At 37.0% G+C, this 19665-nt stretch overlaps 1 protein-coding gene across 5 annotated transcripts in view; it reads right to left on the reverse strand.

Moving 5' to 3' along the window:
• LOC129279642 (monocarboxylate transporter 6-like) overlaps positions 1-19665 on the reverse strand; it is a 28050-nt gene that overhangs the window by 1456 nt on the left and 6929 nt on the right. For 3 of the 5 annotated variants that reach the window (XM_064111193.1, XM_054915742.2, XM_064111194.1), the window contains exons 2-5: positions 17923-17976; positions 8687-8889; positions 6988-7128; positions 165-1103 (exon numbers count right to left, since the gene is read on the reverse strand). In XM_064111193.1, the coding sequence (XP_063967263.1) occupies positions 165-1103; positions 6988-7128; positions 8687-8864 (1258 nt within the window). In that variant the 5' untranslated portion in view covers positions 8865-8889; positions 17923-17976. Of the gene's footprint in view, positions 1-164; positions 1104-6987; positions 7129-8686; positions 8890-17859; positions 17977-19199; positions 19416-19665 lie in introns of those variants that run through there. The other 2 variants (XM_064111195.1, XM_064111196.1) reach the window with 2 other exon arrangements.

The following is a 19665-nucleotide window of genomic DNA, read 5'->3' on the forward strand; positions in this document are numbered from 1 at the left end:
AGCAAAAAAAAACAAATGATGTCTTACTCTTTCTTTTCGATAGAAGTTTTGACTGTTACGAGGATCTCTGATTATAAGAAGTCTATCCACATGCCATGTAAGCGGTGGTATTCTTGACTGACAACAATATTTAGAGATTGAGACTGAAAGTATATATGACATACCCGAGAATGGTCCGGCGATCAATGTACCAATCCCTTCTAAGGCAAAGGTGAAAGCAATAGCTGCTTGGAAATTTGTCGGTGCTACTATAACGGCTACGACGGCATCGACCACGACAGATAAACCGTACAAACTGGCACCAATGACGAAAGAACATATCAACAGGGAATGTAAGGTAGAGTTCAATGTCTGTATCATCAATGTCACTGCAGCGCTAAGAGACAACAAGGCCATAACATGCGGGCTCCACCTTGGCTGCCAGTGAAAAATAATAGCCTGCACCGCACAGCAAGCCATGCCACCGGACGCGCCGACGGCAGCGAGGTAGGCAGCTTTGAATGAATCCACGCCGACCGAGATCGCGTATGACGTCACGAAGAGGACCCAGCCATAATTGGCCAAAGCGGAAAGAATGAGCACTGGAAGCATGAAGACGGTGAAATATTTCTCTTCTCGGAATATCCGGAAGTCAAACGTGTCCTTGGTTGATTTCATACAGCTTCGGCACGAATTGGCACTTGTAGCCGACTGTTCTTGATCTATCGATACTTCGACTTCGTTCTTGCTTTCAGCAAGATTGTAGACGCCATTTCCGACATGGTAAATCTCACCCCCTTTGTCACTATCCCCAAATACACCATTGACAGCCATTTTAGTGTCACAATCAACTTCGTCCGAATGAGTTGCAACGTGCACGAAGTGGTTCCTAGGTGGCACCATGACCGCGCCAATGGGTAGCTCGTTTAGGAGAAGGCCACCAAGTATAAGAAGTGTCCCGCTGATACCGTAGATTCTTAATAATTCGGCCGTCAGGAGAGGTAAGAGGGTAGACCCTGCCGATATTCCAATGAGGGCAAGGGAATTCACGGAGCCAAAACGTGGTCCGAAATGCCACCGAAGAGTCGTCGTCGTTCCTAGGTTGGAGCCAGCTGAAAAGAATCCTGGAGTATAAACAAATGAATATACATTTATAACAAGTTCATGAAACAAATGGTCAGTAATTTGTTATAAAGCTTCTAAAATCTTTGTATGTAATTGGTTCAGGGTGAAATTATCAGTGAAAATCACTAAAGGCCTACTTTTTTGTTTCAAGAAACGCTCACCAGAACGTGAAATCTGACCGTGGAATAGAATTATGTTGATTGAAATACATCGACGACTATGGGATTGAGGAATCACAAAAATGACTAAAAGTGAAAAGGATTTTACTGAATTCTTTTGATACCCTATGGATTATACATTACTCACAGGTCTCAACGAACGGAATATCATAAAAATGTCAATATTCAATATATAGAGTCTTCTCTTTGTCATCTTGGCTTGTGAATATGATTGTATTTGAGCAAGAAAAAAAGGAAGCAGAATATGAATTGAAGTAGAATATGAATTGAATATGATTGTATTTGAGCAAGAAAGAAAAAAAGGAAGTAGAACTTCTTATTTAAACATTTTCCTTAAAGGGGAAGCTCACCCTGAAGAAAATTTGGTGTAAAAATAGCAGAAAAAATTATTTAAAATATTTCTGAAGGTTTGAGGAAAATCCGTCAAAGATATCAGGAAAAAGAACGGTTAAGGAATCGTTTAAGTTATAATATATACAAGATAAATAAAAATAAAAAAATACAATATCGCCCATAATACATCTATATTAAAGGAGCATGGAGGATTTGGAACAAATTAAATTGTGTGAAAAGAAAAAAAATGCAGAATAAAATCACTAAAGCTTATGGAAATTTAGAGAATCGATCTTGATTGTCGAGATCACTATAAATGCTATTGGGATCCTTTCATCGGCAATGCGACCGAGACTCGTGATGTCACAAATAGACAACTCTACCTTAGTTTCTATATGTCCCCAAATCATCTTTTTTTTTCGTTCATTCTAATGTTAGTACAAACTCTTTGCTTACACTATATTTTGGGGAGCCTCCATTACATGGTCTCACATGAACAGAGTATCTGATCTAGGATAGACTTCATAAAAGTGTCAATTTAAGGAAAATAATATGTACCAAAAAAATGGGGGAGTTGTAAAAGTGTGACGTCATACAAGGCGTTGCCAATATGAGGATGTCCATTACATTAAAGGGGAATCCAACCCAAATGTAAACTTGTTTTTATAAGGAAAAGAAAAATCGGACAAGTTGATAGGTGAAAGTTTGAACAATATTGGACAAACAACAAGAAAGTTATGAAGTTTTAAAAGTTGTAAATTTTGGTAATCACTATACCCATGGAGACTTCAAATTGGCCGCATAAGGGATGTCATAGTGATGTAAGGCAAGGACTACTCTTTCATGTACTAAAATACATATTATTGCTAAAATGTATTTTTTCCTCAAAGTTTTATTTCAAATTATATTTTTCTTTCATGAGGACATAAAACAATATACTACCTGGGTTATATTTAGATTACTGTCCCAGGGAATGGGTACTTAGGAGAAAACCACAAATCCCTGATAATAAAGTACATGGCCTATGGGAAAGTTGTCCTTGTCCCTTGTCATAATTTACTTCCCCAGTTGCCAATTTGAAATCTACATAGTATTAGTGATCTCAATTTTAAAACAGCTATAACTTTCTTATTGCTTGTCCGATTTCTTTCAAACTTTCACCATTCTGTTTAATTTATTTTTCTCCTTCCCTACACAACATTTGATGGCCAAATCTGGATTCCCCTTTAATGATTTCAACATTCAAAGGCTCAACTTTGTTACTGTTTTCCCGATCGTTCCCAAATTCAGGCTTATTATATTCACTCGCGTTCGTAATCACTCGCGTCGCGTTGGTAATCACACGCGTTTTTTATTTTTGGCGATTTTTTTTTCATTTCGGTGCGATTTTTTTTCTAACGGTGTCTTCAATGGGACAAACGCGCTGGGAAAATAAAATGAAATTGAAATTCGAGTTTCGTTTTAAGCCGGCAAGTGCCTTAAATAAGATGTACTCGACTACTGTTTTAACATAACAAACAAGCAAATCAGCCATGTGGCTCAACTAACTTAGAATAGATCCGGACTTCTACTGTGTCTTATACGAGGACTCCGAGTCGGAACTTGCCATATCTGCCACATCGATATTACATCGTTTCATTCCCATATGCGGACATGCCTGCATGCAATGGCCCCAAGGCGGCCGGACCCGGCCGCGGTCGGACACGACGTGCATCGGTAGCATGGAGCAAGCTAACGTGAGTCGAGCTGAGTTAGATCCCACGTTACATATGAGGCGCCGATTGTACGAATATGGGAATGATACGATGTAATATCGATGTGGCAGATATGTCAAGTTCCGACTCGGAGTCCTCGTATAAGACACAGTAGAAGTCCGGATCTATTCTAAGTTAGTTGAGCCACATGGCTGATTTGCTTGTTTGTTATGTTAAAACAGTAGTCGAGTACATTTTATTTTAAGGCACTTAATTGCCGGCTTAAAACGAAACTCGAATTTAAATTTCATTTTATTTTCCCTGCATGTCTGTCCCATTGAAGACACCGTTAAAAAAAAAATCGCACAAAATTCAAAACGCGAGTGATTACGAACCCGCACGCGACGCGAGTGATTATAAACTGCCAATTTGCATTGGTGTGATACTTTGGGTGGTTTTTTCCCTGTTTCACGGAAGCTAGCTTGTCCCAAGGGTTTCAATCTACAAATTAACCCTATCTAGGCCGGGGGGGGGGCTCGCCCCTCGACAATTCACGCAATATTTTCGCCGTGCGAAATTTTTTGACCGCGCGGCTCACCGACTTTGTCTTTTAAGTCTTGCGCATCTTTTGAGACCAATTTTGCGATGCCCGGGTACGCAGTTCCTAAATTACGCAATATTTTGTAAGTGTATGTCAGACTAAAAGTAGATCAAATACGTGATTTCGTGTACAAAGTCAATGCAAATAATGTTTTCAAACAAAAATCATAAATGTATGATTATTGTTAGTTATGCTGGCCTAAATGGATTTATCTTATGTTGTTTATGATCTCAAAAGTTCATCGAAAAAAACCAATGAAAAACAAAAGGTCCAAAAACAAACAAAATACATAAGAAATTGCAAAAACAGTGTAATACATTAGATAGTGATCTGATATCGCAATTTTTTCGGGTACATTTGCTAAGAACACCACAAACAGTTTCTACACCAAAATTTAGAACATTTGGAGCTTTATTTAGGGAGTTTAGAGGAAAAAGCAAGATTTTGCATACTAATTACGCATAAATGATCATAATCAAGTAATAGCAATTCGCATGAAATAAATTAATACAGAATTTTGTAGATTATATCCTAGACAATCTCCATGCCAATTTTCGGCGCGATCGCGCGAGATCTGAAGGGGGCTGGGAGCCCCCCCCCCCCCCCCGGCCATACGATCTCCCAATAGACCAGTTCGTAGTTACTTCTGAGACAATTTTGGTCTAATGACCTTTCATTTCTTTCATTAAGATAGGTAGATTTCAAAGCAAGATATTACGTATGCATGCCTTACATAGCGGGATGAAGAAATTGAATAGACCAGGTGACTAGAATAGCACATCAAGGAACACTCTATGAAGTTATTTGCTGCATTTCTACTTTGAATGCATACTAGAGGATGTTGTACAATGTACTTGGCAAACTGTGAAATATACCAGTCATTCGTGGACGCATTTTTTTGTGGATGTGAATGAAAAACACAATTCAAAAGAATATACAGTCAGACCGCAGGTCCCTATGCTAATGAGCAAAAAGGCCAGATTCATCCAAATCATCTCGTGGCTGAATCCTCCTCCTTGCAAAATCTCGTGATTCGTGAGATTTTCTTTCTCTAAGAATTTACCTGTTTTAACCTCAAGTTAAATGAAATATTATTGCACTATCAGATAGAGTAAAAGTTACTCTTTCATATTGGTCATTTATTTTGTATACAATATTTTGTTAAATAAGTAAATTTCTGGCCTGAAAATGTGCCTCAAAACTGAATTTTCTTCCCCTGTTTTCTTTTGCAAATTGTGCAAAACTTTTTATTTTGAGCCTCAATAATATCTCTATCACCATAAAGCTGAATTTCTGTACTTTCTCACAATGCCACTCTTGATATGCGGCACCTTTTAATCGGGTCAAGATCACACTTTTCCCACCAAGGTACAAGACGAGATTTCTGAAATTTTGTACTTGCATGAAATCCAGAGTTCTGATTGGCTGGATAAGGTTCACAGAACTACAGGCGCGGGGTATTTGAGGAGATTACCATATGGGAAGTGCGACCTTCCCACGAACCCAGGCACTGGGACCGTTGGAATTTGCCATTGTGTGGTCTCTTTGACCAATCAGATTGCAGTATTCTTGTTTTCAAACTGCTTTATGTACTTGGCAAATGAAAAGTGTGATCTTGACCCGATTAAACCAATTCTTATTTTGAAACCTATATCATTTCAAAGCATACATATTCAGCTTTATCATGATATAAAAATCATTTGGGCTCAAACAAAAATAAAGTGTGAAAATAGCAGCTTTTGTCAGGTGAAAATATTTATTTTGTAGCATATTTTAGATCAAAATTTTAACCTATATTACAAAATTCTGGAATAAATCCAAACACATGACCTGAAAGAATGATTCTTCCTCTTTACAATGGTACCAAATTCATGAAATTCGATGCACAATTAGAGCAGCAATGACCGAATGAAAAGAGGTGTTTTGGTCCGCATCAAGCTCATTAAATATGCAAAACATCTCAAGTCATGAATATCACTTGGATGAAAGAAGCCACTTTCTTCGGACCTGCAGTCTGACTGTATATGAATAATCAAGACATCGAATTTGGTGCTTATCTCATTAAATTTTAAACCACCATGTCACTTTAGTACAAATGACCTTCCTCTGATCATGCGCAGAATCTTCTGATCATGTGGAACTACGAACTGGCTTATATACCACGGCCTAGATCTAGATAGGGTTAAGTTTTCCTTCTATAAATAAAGTTATAATATTTACTGTCCGCAACTAATGGCCGATATCTAAGATAGAAACTGATAAGAGCATAAGGAAATAATCATACGAGCTACATCAGGTCAAAGAAAAATACACAAGTCAAGTTCAAATCCAATATCCCATCAGCACCACGTGTTTGCATATCAATGCATATCTTATTGTTCGAGATAAGGCTTTATGGGGAATATAATTGATACCGGAACACGAACAATAGAAAAATGTGAACAATGAAGGTGTAAATGAAAAAAAATGAGAATACAGCCCGAGGGGAATAATGAAGAAATATAGAAGAAAGCCCAAAATCAATAAAACGGGGAATACATATCAAAAGTGATAAAGGTAAGTGTTAAAAAGTACGAAGAAAGAAAAAAGTGAGGAAAAAAGTAAAATTACGCAATTTGTCGTAGGTTAGGTCGTTGTAGCAGTCACGGAGTAGGAGCAGAATAAGAATAAAGGGGGTACGAGAAGAAAGGAGAGAGAGTGACGAGAGCAGTGAAGAGGAAAAAAAAAATGATACTGCCCGCCTTCCAATAACAATCTAAGTTCGATCACATGTCGGTAATTATCGCACTAGCATTGAATTTAATACATTTATGATTTTGATTTTGCATTGACTTTGTACACGAAATCACCTTTTAGAGCAATTTAGGATCTGACATACTTTAATACTAAAATATCATTTTCACCAGACAAATTAACCATTTGAAACTGAAAATATCATTTTCTATTTATATTTGATCCTTAAATTTCAACAGAAAGCAACAATAAAAAAAAACTGACAAAAATTAAATCAGATAATTAAGATAGTCCATAGTCGGAAATGGGTGAAAGAATAAGATAAGATGAAGGGTCTTCTCACCTGCTGATACCAGGAGACACCCTGTTAGATAAACTGAACTAGTAAAAGCGGTACAGAGGGTACACAGCCCTGTCATGGTTCCACCAATGATCGCTACACGCCTTGATCCTAACCATTTTATCAAAGGATTCATCACCAGACCTGGAAAAAAAATACTTCAGACATGAATTTGTCCTGCGCCGATAAATAACAACCGCTGCATGCGTCGAGTTTGGCCGCATTATTGTGGGCTCATCGCCATACTCCACCCAGGATCTTTAGATGTCAGCCAAATTGATTGCTACGGGAATATACATGTAAATAACCGCTATATATGTACTTTAAGCAGTTTTATGGTCGAACCTGTAGCCGGTCAAAAATATTAGAAAATCACATTTGACATGATTGATATAGCGCAGGTATCACCCAGTTATGTGCTCAAGGCACTCCTACATGTATATTACCCGGGCTAAGATAGTTTACCGATTCCGATGCTTATACATCTTCTTGTGGAACTACTTCCTGTGAATCCTGTCGGTACCCATCTACCTCAACTGGGTCGAGTGCAGCACAATGTCGGTAAATTTCACAGCAAGGTTACCGCTTTACTTGCAGTAACCGCTTTGAACATTGAACCTATTAAGCCTAAAAATATATACTTAACAAAAGCCCAATCAATGCAGTTAGTGATACAGTCCCGTAACACAACCTGGTTAGCTAGGTTACCGCGAACTTCTTAATAGCTAACTGCCAACCACGTCATTCTTCAAAACTGACCGCTTTAAAATCGTGTTTATGAGCAGACCTGACGAGACACGTTCACATTTAATTTCAAAGAAGCTTATAAAAGCTTTTACGAACTTTATTTTTTCAAAAGCTTCGAGTACAACCGGAATAAAAAATTGGCAGATATAAAATGTTGAAAATTTGGTTTGGTGACTGGGTAAGAAATAGACTTGTTCCGAGTGAAACGATTCAAGCCTTCAAACTGACTGATCTACTATAGGGGTATCAACAATCTGGAACCATTAAATTAACGTCGACCAATTTAACGCATCAGTATTTAATTTGCCACGAATGCAGACGATCTCTACTACCTAAAATAACCATTAGCATGATAACAATATTAATAACATGTGTAGGGTTTTTTAAAGAGCTGTTTGGGAGTGCTCAGTTTTCTGCCTATCAACTAAATTACCGGCGAAAATAAAATGTAGCCTTAATTGAATTCAAAACAAAATTTAAAGAAACTAACCAACGAAACGCAACTGCACCTCCATATTATCAGACCTGACCTGATGACTGTAAACAGGCATAGTTTAGTAATTAGCTCCGAATATTGTCATATTCACACACAAAAACAATACAACTACCAAAACTATATCACATGAGGCGTGTATTCATCGCCCCATTTAATTAATTTATCGTAGTTTTAAGCTAGCAGACCAGACATTACACACTTCAAATGTTGGGCAACAAACTGTCCATTGTGTTGGGTAATGTGTGTTGGTACAAAATATATAGATATATATTATGGGCAATTATTATCCAATTGAGCAAATTTTTTACCCAATTATTAGTTTTTATTACCCTAATTTGGGCATATTTTAGCCAATAGCTGTGTGGACAGTATGTTGCCCAGGGTTGGTTAAAAGTTGGGCATTTTTAGAGTGTGTGTAATGTCGCTTATTCACATGTATATACAAAAAATGTAACTTACAAGCAAGTTGTGTAAAAGCAGCGTTGAGAGAAAGGATGAGTCCAATGGTCGTGTAGTTCGTGTTCAAGTAGACTTTCATAGCTGGAAGTAGGACACCGAAGCTCTTGACGACCCCCTTCCTGATAAATGCATCGGAAAACCTCCCTATCCACACGACGGTATGGCGTCCTATCGCCATATTTTCTTAGTTACGGAAGATCAATCTGCATGGATGAGAGAGCAAACAAGTTATACAATGTCATGGTTATAAACAAAAGTTGTGTCATTTTCGTCTTCTGGAGAGGGCGCTTTCGAGGTGTTAAGACATCACTCTAGCATCCTCTCCATTACGGAATTAATATCTGGAAATATCGCGAAATTGGAAAACCATCAGTTTGTAATCTTTAGCCTACGGAACTGTTTTGGATCATTGATATTACCTATCTTGGTTTTAAGGATCTTTTGGCTACGTATTTTCATATATTTCGGGGAGTTTAACTGTTTGGCGTATGTGACGCTGAATGCGTATAGGATACACACGCACTATGTATGCACATAAAGCGACGCCACGCCCAGAAACACACATGCCCAAAGGACCCAAGCCCATTTTTCTACGTGTGGATGATATCAGGAATGACGAAAAGAAACAGGTCACAGGTGAGGAAATATACGTTGCCTTAGCCAAAACACTCATTCTAGACAACATAGTGGGAATCCAGCAAATTCGCCGTTTATGGAGAATTTATTTGAACTCCCATGAAGACCGCGTCAATTTGATATCCAATGGACTGGTAATCCGCGGAGTAACCGTCGCAATCTACGATGTGAATCCTTTCACAAGGTCTAGGGACGAAAACCTCACCAGAGTGACCGTGAAAGATATTCCGCTGTCCGTCAGCGACGAAGTCATACGCAGTGAGATAGAAAACCGGAAATGCGAGATTCAAGGAGATATCTATCGCCAAAAACTGAGAGTGAACGGTCAACTTACAAATTGTCTAAACGGAGATCGGGTATTATACATTACCCCACCAACACAACCGTTGCCTAGGAAAATGTTATTCGGGACCAACTTCATGGGACGCGTGTATCATCTTGGACAACCCGAACACTCCGGTGCAGCTGGCCCAGTCACATGCTCCGGATGCCTTGAATCGGGACACCATGTATCCAGATGCCACAATGATGTAAAATGTCAACTTTGTAAAAACGCTGGTCATATGAAGAATGCCTGCCCACAAAACAACCGCGCACCAGGTAATCACATAGCAACGCCTCGCGCTTCACCGCTACGACATCTCAAGGATAGCGATTCAACGCAGTCCGCCGATTCTGCGAATCCAAGCAACAGGACGCGACAAACTCGTCTCGCGGACTTCATCAATAAGCTTGTTCAGCAACCGTCAGAGAGCAGAGATTCTGATACATCCGAGGCCATCGATCTTCGTTCACCGATGAGGACGCGATCAGCTTCATACAGCGCGGGAACCGCGTCGAGCAATTCGCATGGAGCAACGTACTGCACGCGATCACAGGTGAAGGCTAGCGGAACAACGCCAAAACGTAACGATGACGAACAGCGAGCACGGCAGCAAACGTACGGAGAATATGACGACGAAACATGTAGCGTCTACACGAATAGTGAGGACGATGAATCTACGTTGTCACCTGAGACCTCTCCATCGAAAGCTACCGGGAAAAACAAAGAATCTAAGACCAAGAAAAGGAAAATGAAACCAGTAAAGAACAAGAAGAAGTGAGTTCGAAGAAATATGAATATGAAACATTTGGATCTTGATAATTAATATATGACAGAGTCTATTCACTTTGTATCGTTAAACGTACGTGGAATATGTGACACACTTAAAAGAAATAAAGTATTTCTATGGTTGAAACGTCAAAAATGTGACATTGCATTTTTACAAGAGACTTTTTTGTCAAAAGATCTGGAAAATGTTATTTCAAATGAATGGAAAGGTTTAGGAATTTATGATCATGGAACGAAACACTCAAAGGGTGTAGCTATTTTAATCCGAAAGGATCTTGACATTAATATTATTGATATATATGCCAAAGGTGATGGTAGGTCCATAGCACTAAGATTAATGAGTCATGATCTTGTTTATTTTTGCCTGAATGTATATGCTCCTGCTAAAAATACACAGGAGTCATTTTATGCGTCACTGTATAGTTGGGTGAACAGGTTAAAGAAACAGAATGATATTATGATTGCAGGAGGAGACTGGAATTGTGTGCAAGATAAAAAGTTAGATACAAGTGGAATGTCATATACATACTTACCTAAAAAATGGTTTGTTAAATTTCAAAACTGTAATAACTTAATAGATGTATGGAGAAAGAGCTTCCCAGAGAGGAGACAATTTACTTGGAGGCAGTTATCACTCAATATATATTCACGGCTTGATTATTGGCTAGTCTCTAAGGCATTTGTTCCGTATGTGCATTCTCTCGATATTAAACCAGTATTAAAGTGCGATCATAATGCTGTTACGATGAAACTTCAGGTGACAACAAAAAAGAGTGGAAAGGGTTTTTGGAAATTGAACAATTCCTTACTTGATGATGAAATGTATAAAAAAAGGCATAAAAAATGTTATTAGAAAGATCAAAATGGAATATAACAATTTTGATAATCAGTTGAAGTGGGAGATGTGTAAAGTAAAAATAAAGGAGTTCAGCATTAAGTATGCTTCTGATGTGTCAAGGAAGAAGAGGGAACATATAATACACATTGAAAAAAGATATGATCAACTTTGTCAAAAACTAGATAAAGATCAACGTAGCGAAGATGTAGACGAAATTAGTCGTTTAAAACGTGAGATCAATAAATGGTATGAATATCAATGCAAAGGTGCGTATGTTCGCTCAAGAGCAAGGTGGCTTGAGTTTGGAGAGAAATCGTCTAAATATTTCTTCCAGCTTGAAAGAGCAAAAGGCAAAAAGAAAGAAATAGACTGTATTGATATTAATGGAAAGATTATTAAGGAAGATGAGAAAATTTTGTCAAATATACATGAATTCTATACTAAACTGTATCAAAAAAATGATGTAAGATCTGATTTTAAAGAATATATAGGTAACTTAAAGTTATATGTTTTGAATGATGAAGAAGCAAATATATGTGAGGGAAAGCTTACAGAAAATGAATGCTGGCTCGCACTAAAGTCAATGAATCTTAACAAGTCTCCTGGTAGTGACGGCCTAAGTGTTGAATTTTATAAATGTTTTTGGGAGGACTTGAAACAGCTGGTAGTTGCCAGCCTGAATCAGGGATATGACAAAACACAATTGTCCTCAACTCAAAGTCAAGCCATCCTTACTCTTTTGTATAAAAAGGGCAACAAAAATCTTCTAGATAATTGGCGGCCCATATCACTTCTTAATATAGACTACAAATTAGCAGCTCGTGTTTTGACTGTTAGATTGAAGAAAATTATTCATTGCATTGTATCTGAAGATCAGTTTGGTTTTATGAAAAATCGTTCTGCACCTGAATGCATTAGACTTGTACAGGATATAATTGACTTTTGTCAAAGTACTGAGACACCTGGTATCATCATGTCATTAGACTTTAAGAAAGCCTTTGACACCGTTAATCATAATTTCTTATTCACTTTACTAGAAGAATTTGGTTTTAAAAATTCGTTTATTAAATGGATTAAGACTTTGTATAATAACGCCAGTGGTAAAATAATAAATTATGGTTGGATATCTAACAAGTTTTCGATTGATAGGGGTGTAAGACAAGGATGTCCATTGTCTGCCCTTTTGTTTATTATTTTGGCAGAAGTTTTAGCAGCAAAAGTTAAACAAAATTCAAAAATTAGAGGTATTCAAGTACCTAACCCTCAATCAGATTGTTCAGACTTCATAGATATTCGTATAGTTCAGTTTGCAGATGATACTACAATTTTTGCCGATTCTGCCAACTCTGTTAAAGAAATAATGAGAGAAGTAGAAAACTTTGGTAGAAATGCCGGTCCCAAAATTAATTGGTCAAAATCTAAGTTCATGAGATTAAATATCAATGTCCAAAACACTGAGGAATTAGAATTTACAGAAAATGCTATAAAATGTCTCGGGGTTTATGTTGGAAAATTTCATAGAGAAGTTGAAAACTTAAATTGGGAAGGTAAAGTGAAGAAAATAAAAAGTACTTAAGACTTATGGAAAATGCGAAAACTAACTTTGTATGGGAAGGTGACTGTCATAGAGCATTTAGTCACTTCTCAATTAGTATATACAGCAACAGCAGTCCCAGTACCCTTGAAGATAATTAAATTGGTAAATAGATTGATATACTATTTTTTATGGAATTCCAAAGCTGAAAAGGTCAAGCGAAATGTATGCTGTAATTCTGAAATAGAAGGAGGCCTTAGAATGGTCAATTTACTTTACAAATGTTTTTCTCTTCGTTTATCATGGATTCAAAAATATATCTCAGGTGAAAAAACACCATGGAAAATTTTATTCAATTATTGGATCAGTAAAATTTCTGACATTCCTATGTGTTTGAGATTTAACTGCCAAAAAATGATATAATAAGAATATGCAAAAGAAAACAATTACCTGTGTTTTACATTGACCTTTTTAGATCGTGGTCTGAAATAAAGTATATTCACATGTTTAATGTTTTCGATATAAACCAAGAAATTATCTGGTATAATAGCAATATAAAACATGAGAAAGAAACGTTATTTTTTCAAAACTGGATCAAAGAGGGGATTTATAAAGTGGGACAGATTATAAAAGATGGGAATTTGAAAGATTTTTCATGTATTAGCAACTATTTTAAACGCAGACAATTGCTTACTTCTTTCGAATTGTCAAAACTCAAAAAGGCATTCCCACACTTCTGGTTAGAGAAATTACGTAATACAAGAACCCCACAACGGCTACAAACAGAAGAACCAAATGTGATTGAGTTAGCAACAGGTGACTCAATAAATGTCGAGAAAATGTCAGCTAAACACTATTATAGTTTGTTCGTGGATAAATATAAAGAAGAACCCGTTTGTTTACATTTTTGGCAAGATCGTTTAGACTTATCAAACGAATTTAATTGGAGTGAAGTATTTAAATTCAAATTTCAGCAAATTAATGACAATAAAATAAAACAATTCAATTTTAAACTTTTTCACAGAATATTGCCCAGTAAAGACAATTTATGCAAATGGGGAATTTCGAATGATAATTTATGTCGTACTTGCAATTGCAAGGAAACTATATGTCATTTTTTATTGACATGCAAAAAAGTCAGGATATTTTGGAAAATAGTTTCGTGTCTTATTCGGAATATTTTTGACCTTGCTATTGACATTAATGAAAAAACGATTATTATAGGATATGATATAGGCAACCGAAAAACAAAACTCATCAATTTCATCCTTAATTATGCCCAATATACTGTATATAAGAATTATGTCAAAGAATGTAATGATAAAAAGAAACATGTGTTACATGGAAACTATCTATTGAAAGATTTGAAAGCAGAAATAAGATTTCACATAAGTTTGAAGTATAATCAGAAAAGATTTAATGAAAATGAGTTGCAAAAGATGCGTTTTTACTTTGAGTGAATACACTACCAGTCACGGTTTTTGGGGGTTCGCTGTTGGCTGGCCTGTTGGAGCCGGAGAACAATGGATTCAGTCCACTGAATCTATTGTTCTCTGGTTCTCGACGCGTGACAGCGGGCCGAGGAATTGTGACTGGTGGTGTAAGTAACATATTTTACTGTATTTGTTGTACTTTTTGTAAAATATTGTTGTGTGATACGATATGAATTTTGTTGATGTAAAAACTTGTATCTTTTGATATTTGTATGGACAATAAAGTACCTCAATTGAGGATAAATAGAAAAAAAAATTTCGTCTTGTTTTCCACCTTTGATTATTAATAAACGGTGGAAAACAAAATCATTATTCTGTCCTCCTCCTTCTTCCTTTTCTGCTTCTCCTTCATCTTTTTATTCTTTTTCTTCTCCTTCTTTACTTGTTATTCCTCTTTTCCTTCTCCGTCGTCGTCTTCTTCTTCTTATTCATTAACAAATTCCTATGATGTCAGCCATTTTTTATTTATGCAAATAAGACGTCTTTCCACCACTTAGATATTAATTTTCTGGACTTTCAGTGTGTCATTTTGGGGTTTTCATGGAAATGCATTGTGCTGAAATAAATTGTATTACATTCTTTTTAACAAGAGGCCTGTTTATCATAAACCAGTGATGCTAAGTATCAATTTTCTAAAATTGTAAGGTCATTGACCTTTGCCAGCTCTCCAGGGTCATAGGTAAAAAAAAAAAACATGATATACAAAAATCTATCTAGACTGTCAGGATACCTTGAAAGTCAATATTGAATAACCTTTTTTTTTTGCATTATAACCATGTTTATCATCAACTAATGATGGAAAACATAAATTTTCAAATATTTCGAGGTGGTTTACCTTAAGGTACACTGTTTTTACAGAAGAAAAAAAAAGATTTTGCAGAAAGCAATAACAGAATCATTCTGTAAACTCATAAAACAGGAATTTATCTACAATTTAACAGAACAGGTCTGTTTAAACAGGGGGAAATGGTGTTGTATTTAAGGAAATTTGTAAGGTTCCATACACCAAATACCAATTTCCTGTAATTTTACACGATATAATGTAAGATTACGCAATCTGGTAAGATTACAGGTGTTCTCGAGACTCTGCTGCAGGAACTTATTTTATTTTAGGGATAAGTTTTTTAACAGTGCAGTTGACCTTTAAAGGCTAGTAGAGGTCAAATCTCGCTTACATCAATATTTTGAAATGAAACTGGTGAAAGTTTAATGCTTTAATCATAATTTTTGTTAGTGCTATGGCCAGATCAGTCTATACTACTACAAATAAACATGAAAATTCTAACAATGGCAGCCATTTTGGATATATGCAAATGAGAGGCCTGGTTGTATGTCATTTGGGTTTTTTTGTTGAAATGCATTGTGCTGAATAAATGGTATTGCATTTTTTTAAACAAGTGGCCTGTTATCATAAACCGGTGATGCTGAGCATCAATATTCTAAAATTTGCATTAGTCTAAAATTTTAAGGTCATTGACCTTTGCCAGCTCTCCAGGGTCAAAGGTCGAAACATATAACACACAAAATTCTCTCTAGAATATCAGAATATCTGGAAAGTAAGGAACAAAATCATTGATTTATGCATTGCCATAAAGCGGAAAACCCACCAGGGTCCCGTAAAACAAAGGTTAGCGATTGTTCGCTAATTTCAAAGGACAATTCTGATTGGTTCATAGTCAGTCTACTTGGCAAAAATGCGCATGCAAAGATGATATTGATTGGTCATTTCATTTAGCGATTAATCGCTAACCTTTGTGTTACGGCGCTCTGGTGTTCGTTCTGGTACTAAAAAGCAGCGTCACATCCCGGTCTAGCGCACGAAAAAGCAATAATTACCAACAGAATTGTATTAACTCCAGTAACCTAGTTCCTATCTAAAGAAATAAATGGCACATGCCCATATCGATGAACACGAATTCTAGATCACATGGTACCTAAATTAGAAGAATTTTCCGTCATCCTGAATTATAAAAATGTTGATAAATGTTGTATTACCGAGACCTGGTGTAGTTCATTAATCCCTGATTGTTAGCTTACTACTGCTAACTATCTCCCACCCCCCTCCCTATACGTTGTAACAGATATTACACTACTGGTGGTGGAGTCGCGTGGTATATTCGTACATCAGTACCTGTTAGTGTATTTTCTTAACTGTCGGATGTACCAAATAGAATCAATTCTGGATAAAGCTACAATCAAAGCGCCTTCCAAGATGTTTCAATCCGATTATTGTAGGTGCAGTTTATCTTCCACACAACTAAAAGTCTGAGTATGATCAAATGTTACAACATATTCATGCCTCTCTTGATAGAATTCTACGTAGATAGATAGATAGATAGATAGATAGATAGATAGATAGATAGATAGATAGATAGATAGATAGATAGATAGATACATTTTATTTTCACACGGTAAAAATCCCAAACAGATACATAGTCTGATTTGCATTGGGGCCGTGCCATGAATAAAATGTACGAAGTAAAAGGCACCCAATCTTAGTATACATGAATAATACGTAAAACATAATAATCGTAATTATTACCAGGTGATAATACAAAGACGGTAAGTGTATACTGTTACGGAATTTATAAGGGGGTTGGAAATTATTAAACCACTATAGTGTAGGCTCGCACATATCTCACTGAGTTCACAAGTGTTCGTTTTCCCTCCTCTCACTGTCTCTGTATCAAAGTTCTTACTTCAACTCTTTCAGTTCTTTCAGAACGTAAGTCAATTATCTGTACATGTGTCTATATTCTCTCAAAAGTGGGAAACAGCAAAGTGAAACAACCAGGGCTGACTTTTAGGTTAGACTGTCCAATTATTAATAAACACGTTCGAAGAATAAGATACAATCCAACTACACTCAAATGAAAAGAACAGCATTCGTCCTCGGCATAGATGGGCTGCACGCGACTGAGAGTCGGTCCTTGGTGTTGCATAACACAAGGGCAGACTCTGTAATACGAGCGCGAGACCCTGGACTTATGCAAAACAGAACTGTCCTCGGCGTGAGGTCATGCGAGGTCGCACGCGACAGAGATCTGTCATCGCTGGGCGAGGCCGCACGCGACTGAGAGACTATCCTCGCCGTTACGTAAGCGAAGGACAGTCGCTCTTGACGAGCGAGGCCCAGGTAATAAATAATGTCTGACCTCAGCTGGGAATGTTAAGGACGCTGGCAGAGCGAGATGTAGACATCCCGTAAGCTATGCGATTTACAAGCTCGAGAAGGCTTTGCTCTCAATGAATACCGATAATGTTAACAATATAGTACAAATACAGATTCGTGACAATACAAATAATTACGAATTGTAATCAAATGACAAATTGGTAATATACAGAAGACCTTCAATATGAATGCATAGTACAGAAAATATAACATTATTATAGGGTGAAATATTACTCAGATACATAATTATAAATGGATTAATTTGAATTATTGATTAAAAAAAAAACTAGATTTCCAAATGCGGGAGTTATCATTATGGGAGATTTTAACCATATGCCCGATATGTATTTGAAACGTTACAGATTGAAACAGATAGTAAAGAAACCTACATGCACGTCAGGGATCTAAGCTGGATCTTATCTATACCAATAATGCTAATTACTACAACGAACCAGATGTTGAAGCTGCTCTCGGAATATCGGATCACCAAGTTGTAATTTGCTCTCCTAAACCGTTCATGGCACCAATCGTAAAGAAAGAAAAGAGGAAAATCAGATGTTTTAGTAGTAACGCCAACGCCCAGGCTATGAATATGATCTCATGAACATAACTGTACTTCATTATTTAGAGCCCTGTCATGTCAGGAGAAACATGTGATATTTGAGAACGGTCTAAAATCGCTTATTGAAAAACATTTCCCTTTCAAGGTTGTGACGGGAGTGGAAAGAGAGCGACCATGGATTACCGACCATTTTCGTAATTTGATTTCCAAGCATCAACACGCACTGCAAAACAAAAATAACAGTCTTTATAAGTTGCTGAGAAATAACTTAAACCGTATAATGAGAAAGAATTTGCATAAGCAGTATTATCAACGTTTAGTTAATCAAGTAGATGATAATAATCGTCATAATTTTTGGGAATAAGTTAAGATTCTTACTGGGCAGAGATCATCATATGACCCACTCAGCAACCTCATTAATGGAATCGAGGGAGGAGACGAATCTGGCCTGGCAGTGGCGTACCTAGGATTTTCCACAGGGGGGGGGGGGCAAATTCGTCGGCCAAAAAATTTGACAAGCAAAAAAAAAGGGTCTTCAACCACAAATAAAGGATTTCGTACCAGAAAAAAATTTGACAAGCAAAAAAAAAAAAAAGGTCTTCAACTACAAGTAAAGGATTTTGTACCAGAAAAAAAATTTGACAAGCAAAAAAAAAAAAAAAAAAAAAAGTCTTCAAGACTCGTCAGGGGGGCAGGGATATGTCCCTTGCATGGGTTGTAACTCGTCAGGGGGCAGTCTGCCCCCTCTGTCCCCCCGTAGGTACGCTAGTGTGGCCTGGCCAAAATGATCAACTCCTTCTTTGCCTCGGTGATCTTCAGCAACTACAACCTGTTGAATCATTGTCCCAACAGGGGGAGGACTCACCTGCTGATTATATGATCTCGAAAGAAAACTGAGATCCATCGATGCAAAGAAGGCACCTGGGCCAGATGGAATAACTTCCTGGATTCTCAAAGAGTTTTCCGGTATTCTTGCAGAACCCGTATGTTCAATATTCAATTCTTCTATCAAAGAAGGTTACGTACCCCCTATCTGGAAATCAGCGGATGCGGCCAAAAATCAATCCACCTGTGTCTATTGAAAACGACCTGAGACCTACATCACTTACCCCTATGTTGGCAAAAATATTAGAAAGTTATGTTTGTAAATGGATATGGAATACTTACCTACCACAAGCCGATTCAAAGCAGTACGGCACTATCCCAAGATCTTCAACTATATCTGCTCTTATTGATCTTATCAATAATTGGTCGTTTCAAACAGATTCTATAAGAATTGGTTAATAGATTACAAGAAAGCATTCGACAGGATCAATCACATTTGCTTCTTGAAAGATTAAAGAAATCAGAATATCATTCCACCATTGGAAATTGGATAAGAGCATTTCTTTGTAAAAGACAACAGAGAGTGAAAATAAACCAAGTTACGTCTGACTGGATAGATGTAAATGGGGGCGTGCACCAAGGGGAAAAAAATTACCATTTTTCTTTGTTATCATGATATCTGACCTATATGCTCTAACCTTCCTGTTGTTAAATATGTTGATAATACAAAGTCTGTCCTGAAGGTCTCGGTACTATTCAGAGCGCTCTCAATACTGGGTCTCATTCAAATAATATGCAAATCAATCCG

The sequence above is a fragment of the Lytechinus pictus genome, chromosome 16, assembly GCF_037042905.1.
Source record: "Lytechinus pictus isolate F3 Inbred chromosome 16, Lp3.0, whole genome shotgun sequence".
In the NCBI taxonomy this organism is placed as follows: Eukaryota; Metazoa; Echinodermata; class Echinoidea; order Temnopleuroida; family Toxopneustidae; genus Lytechinus; species Lytechinus pictus.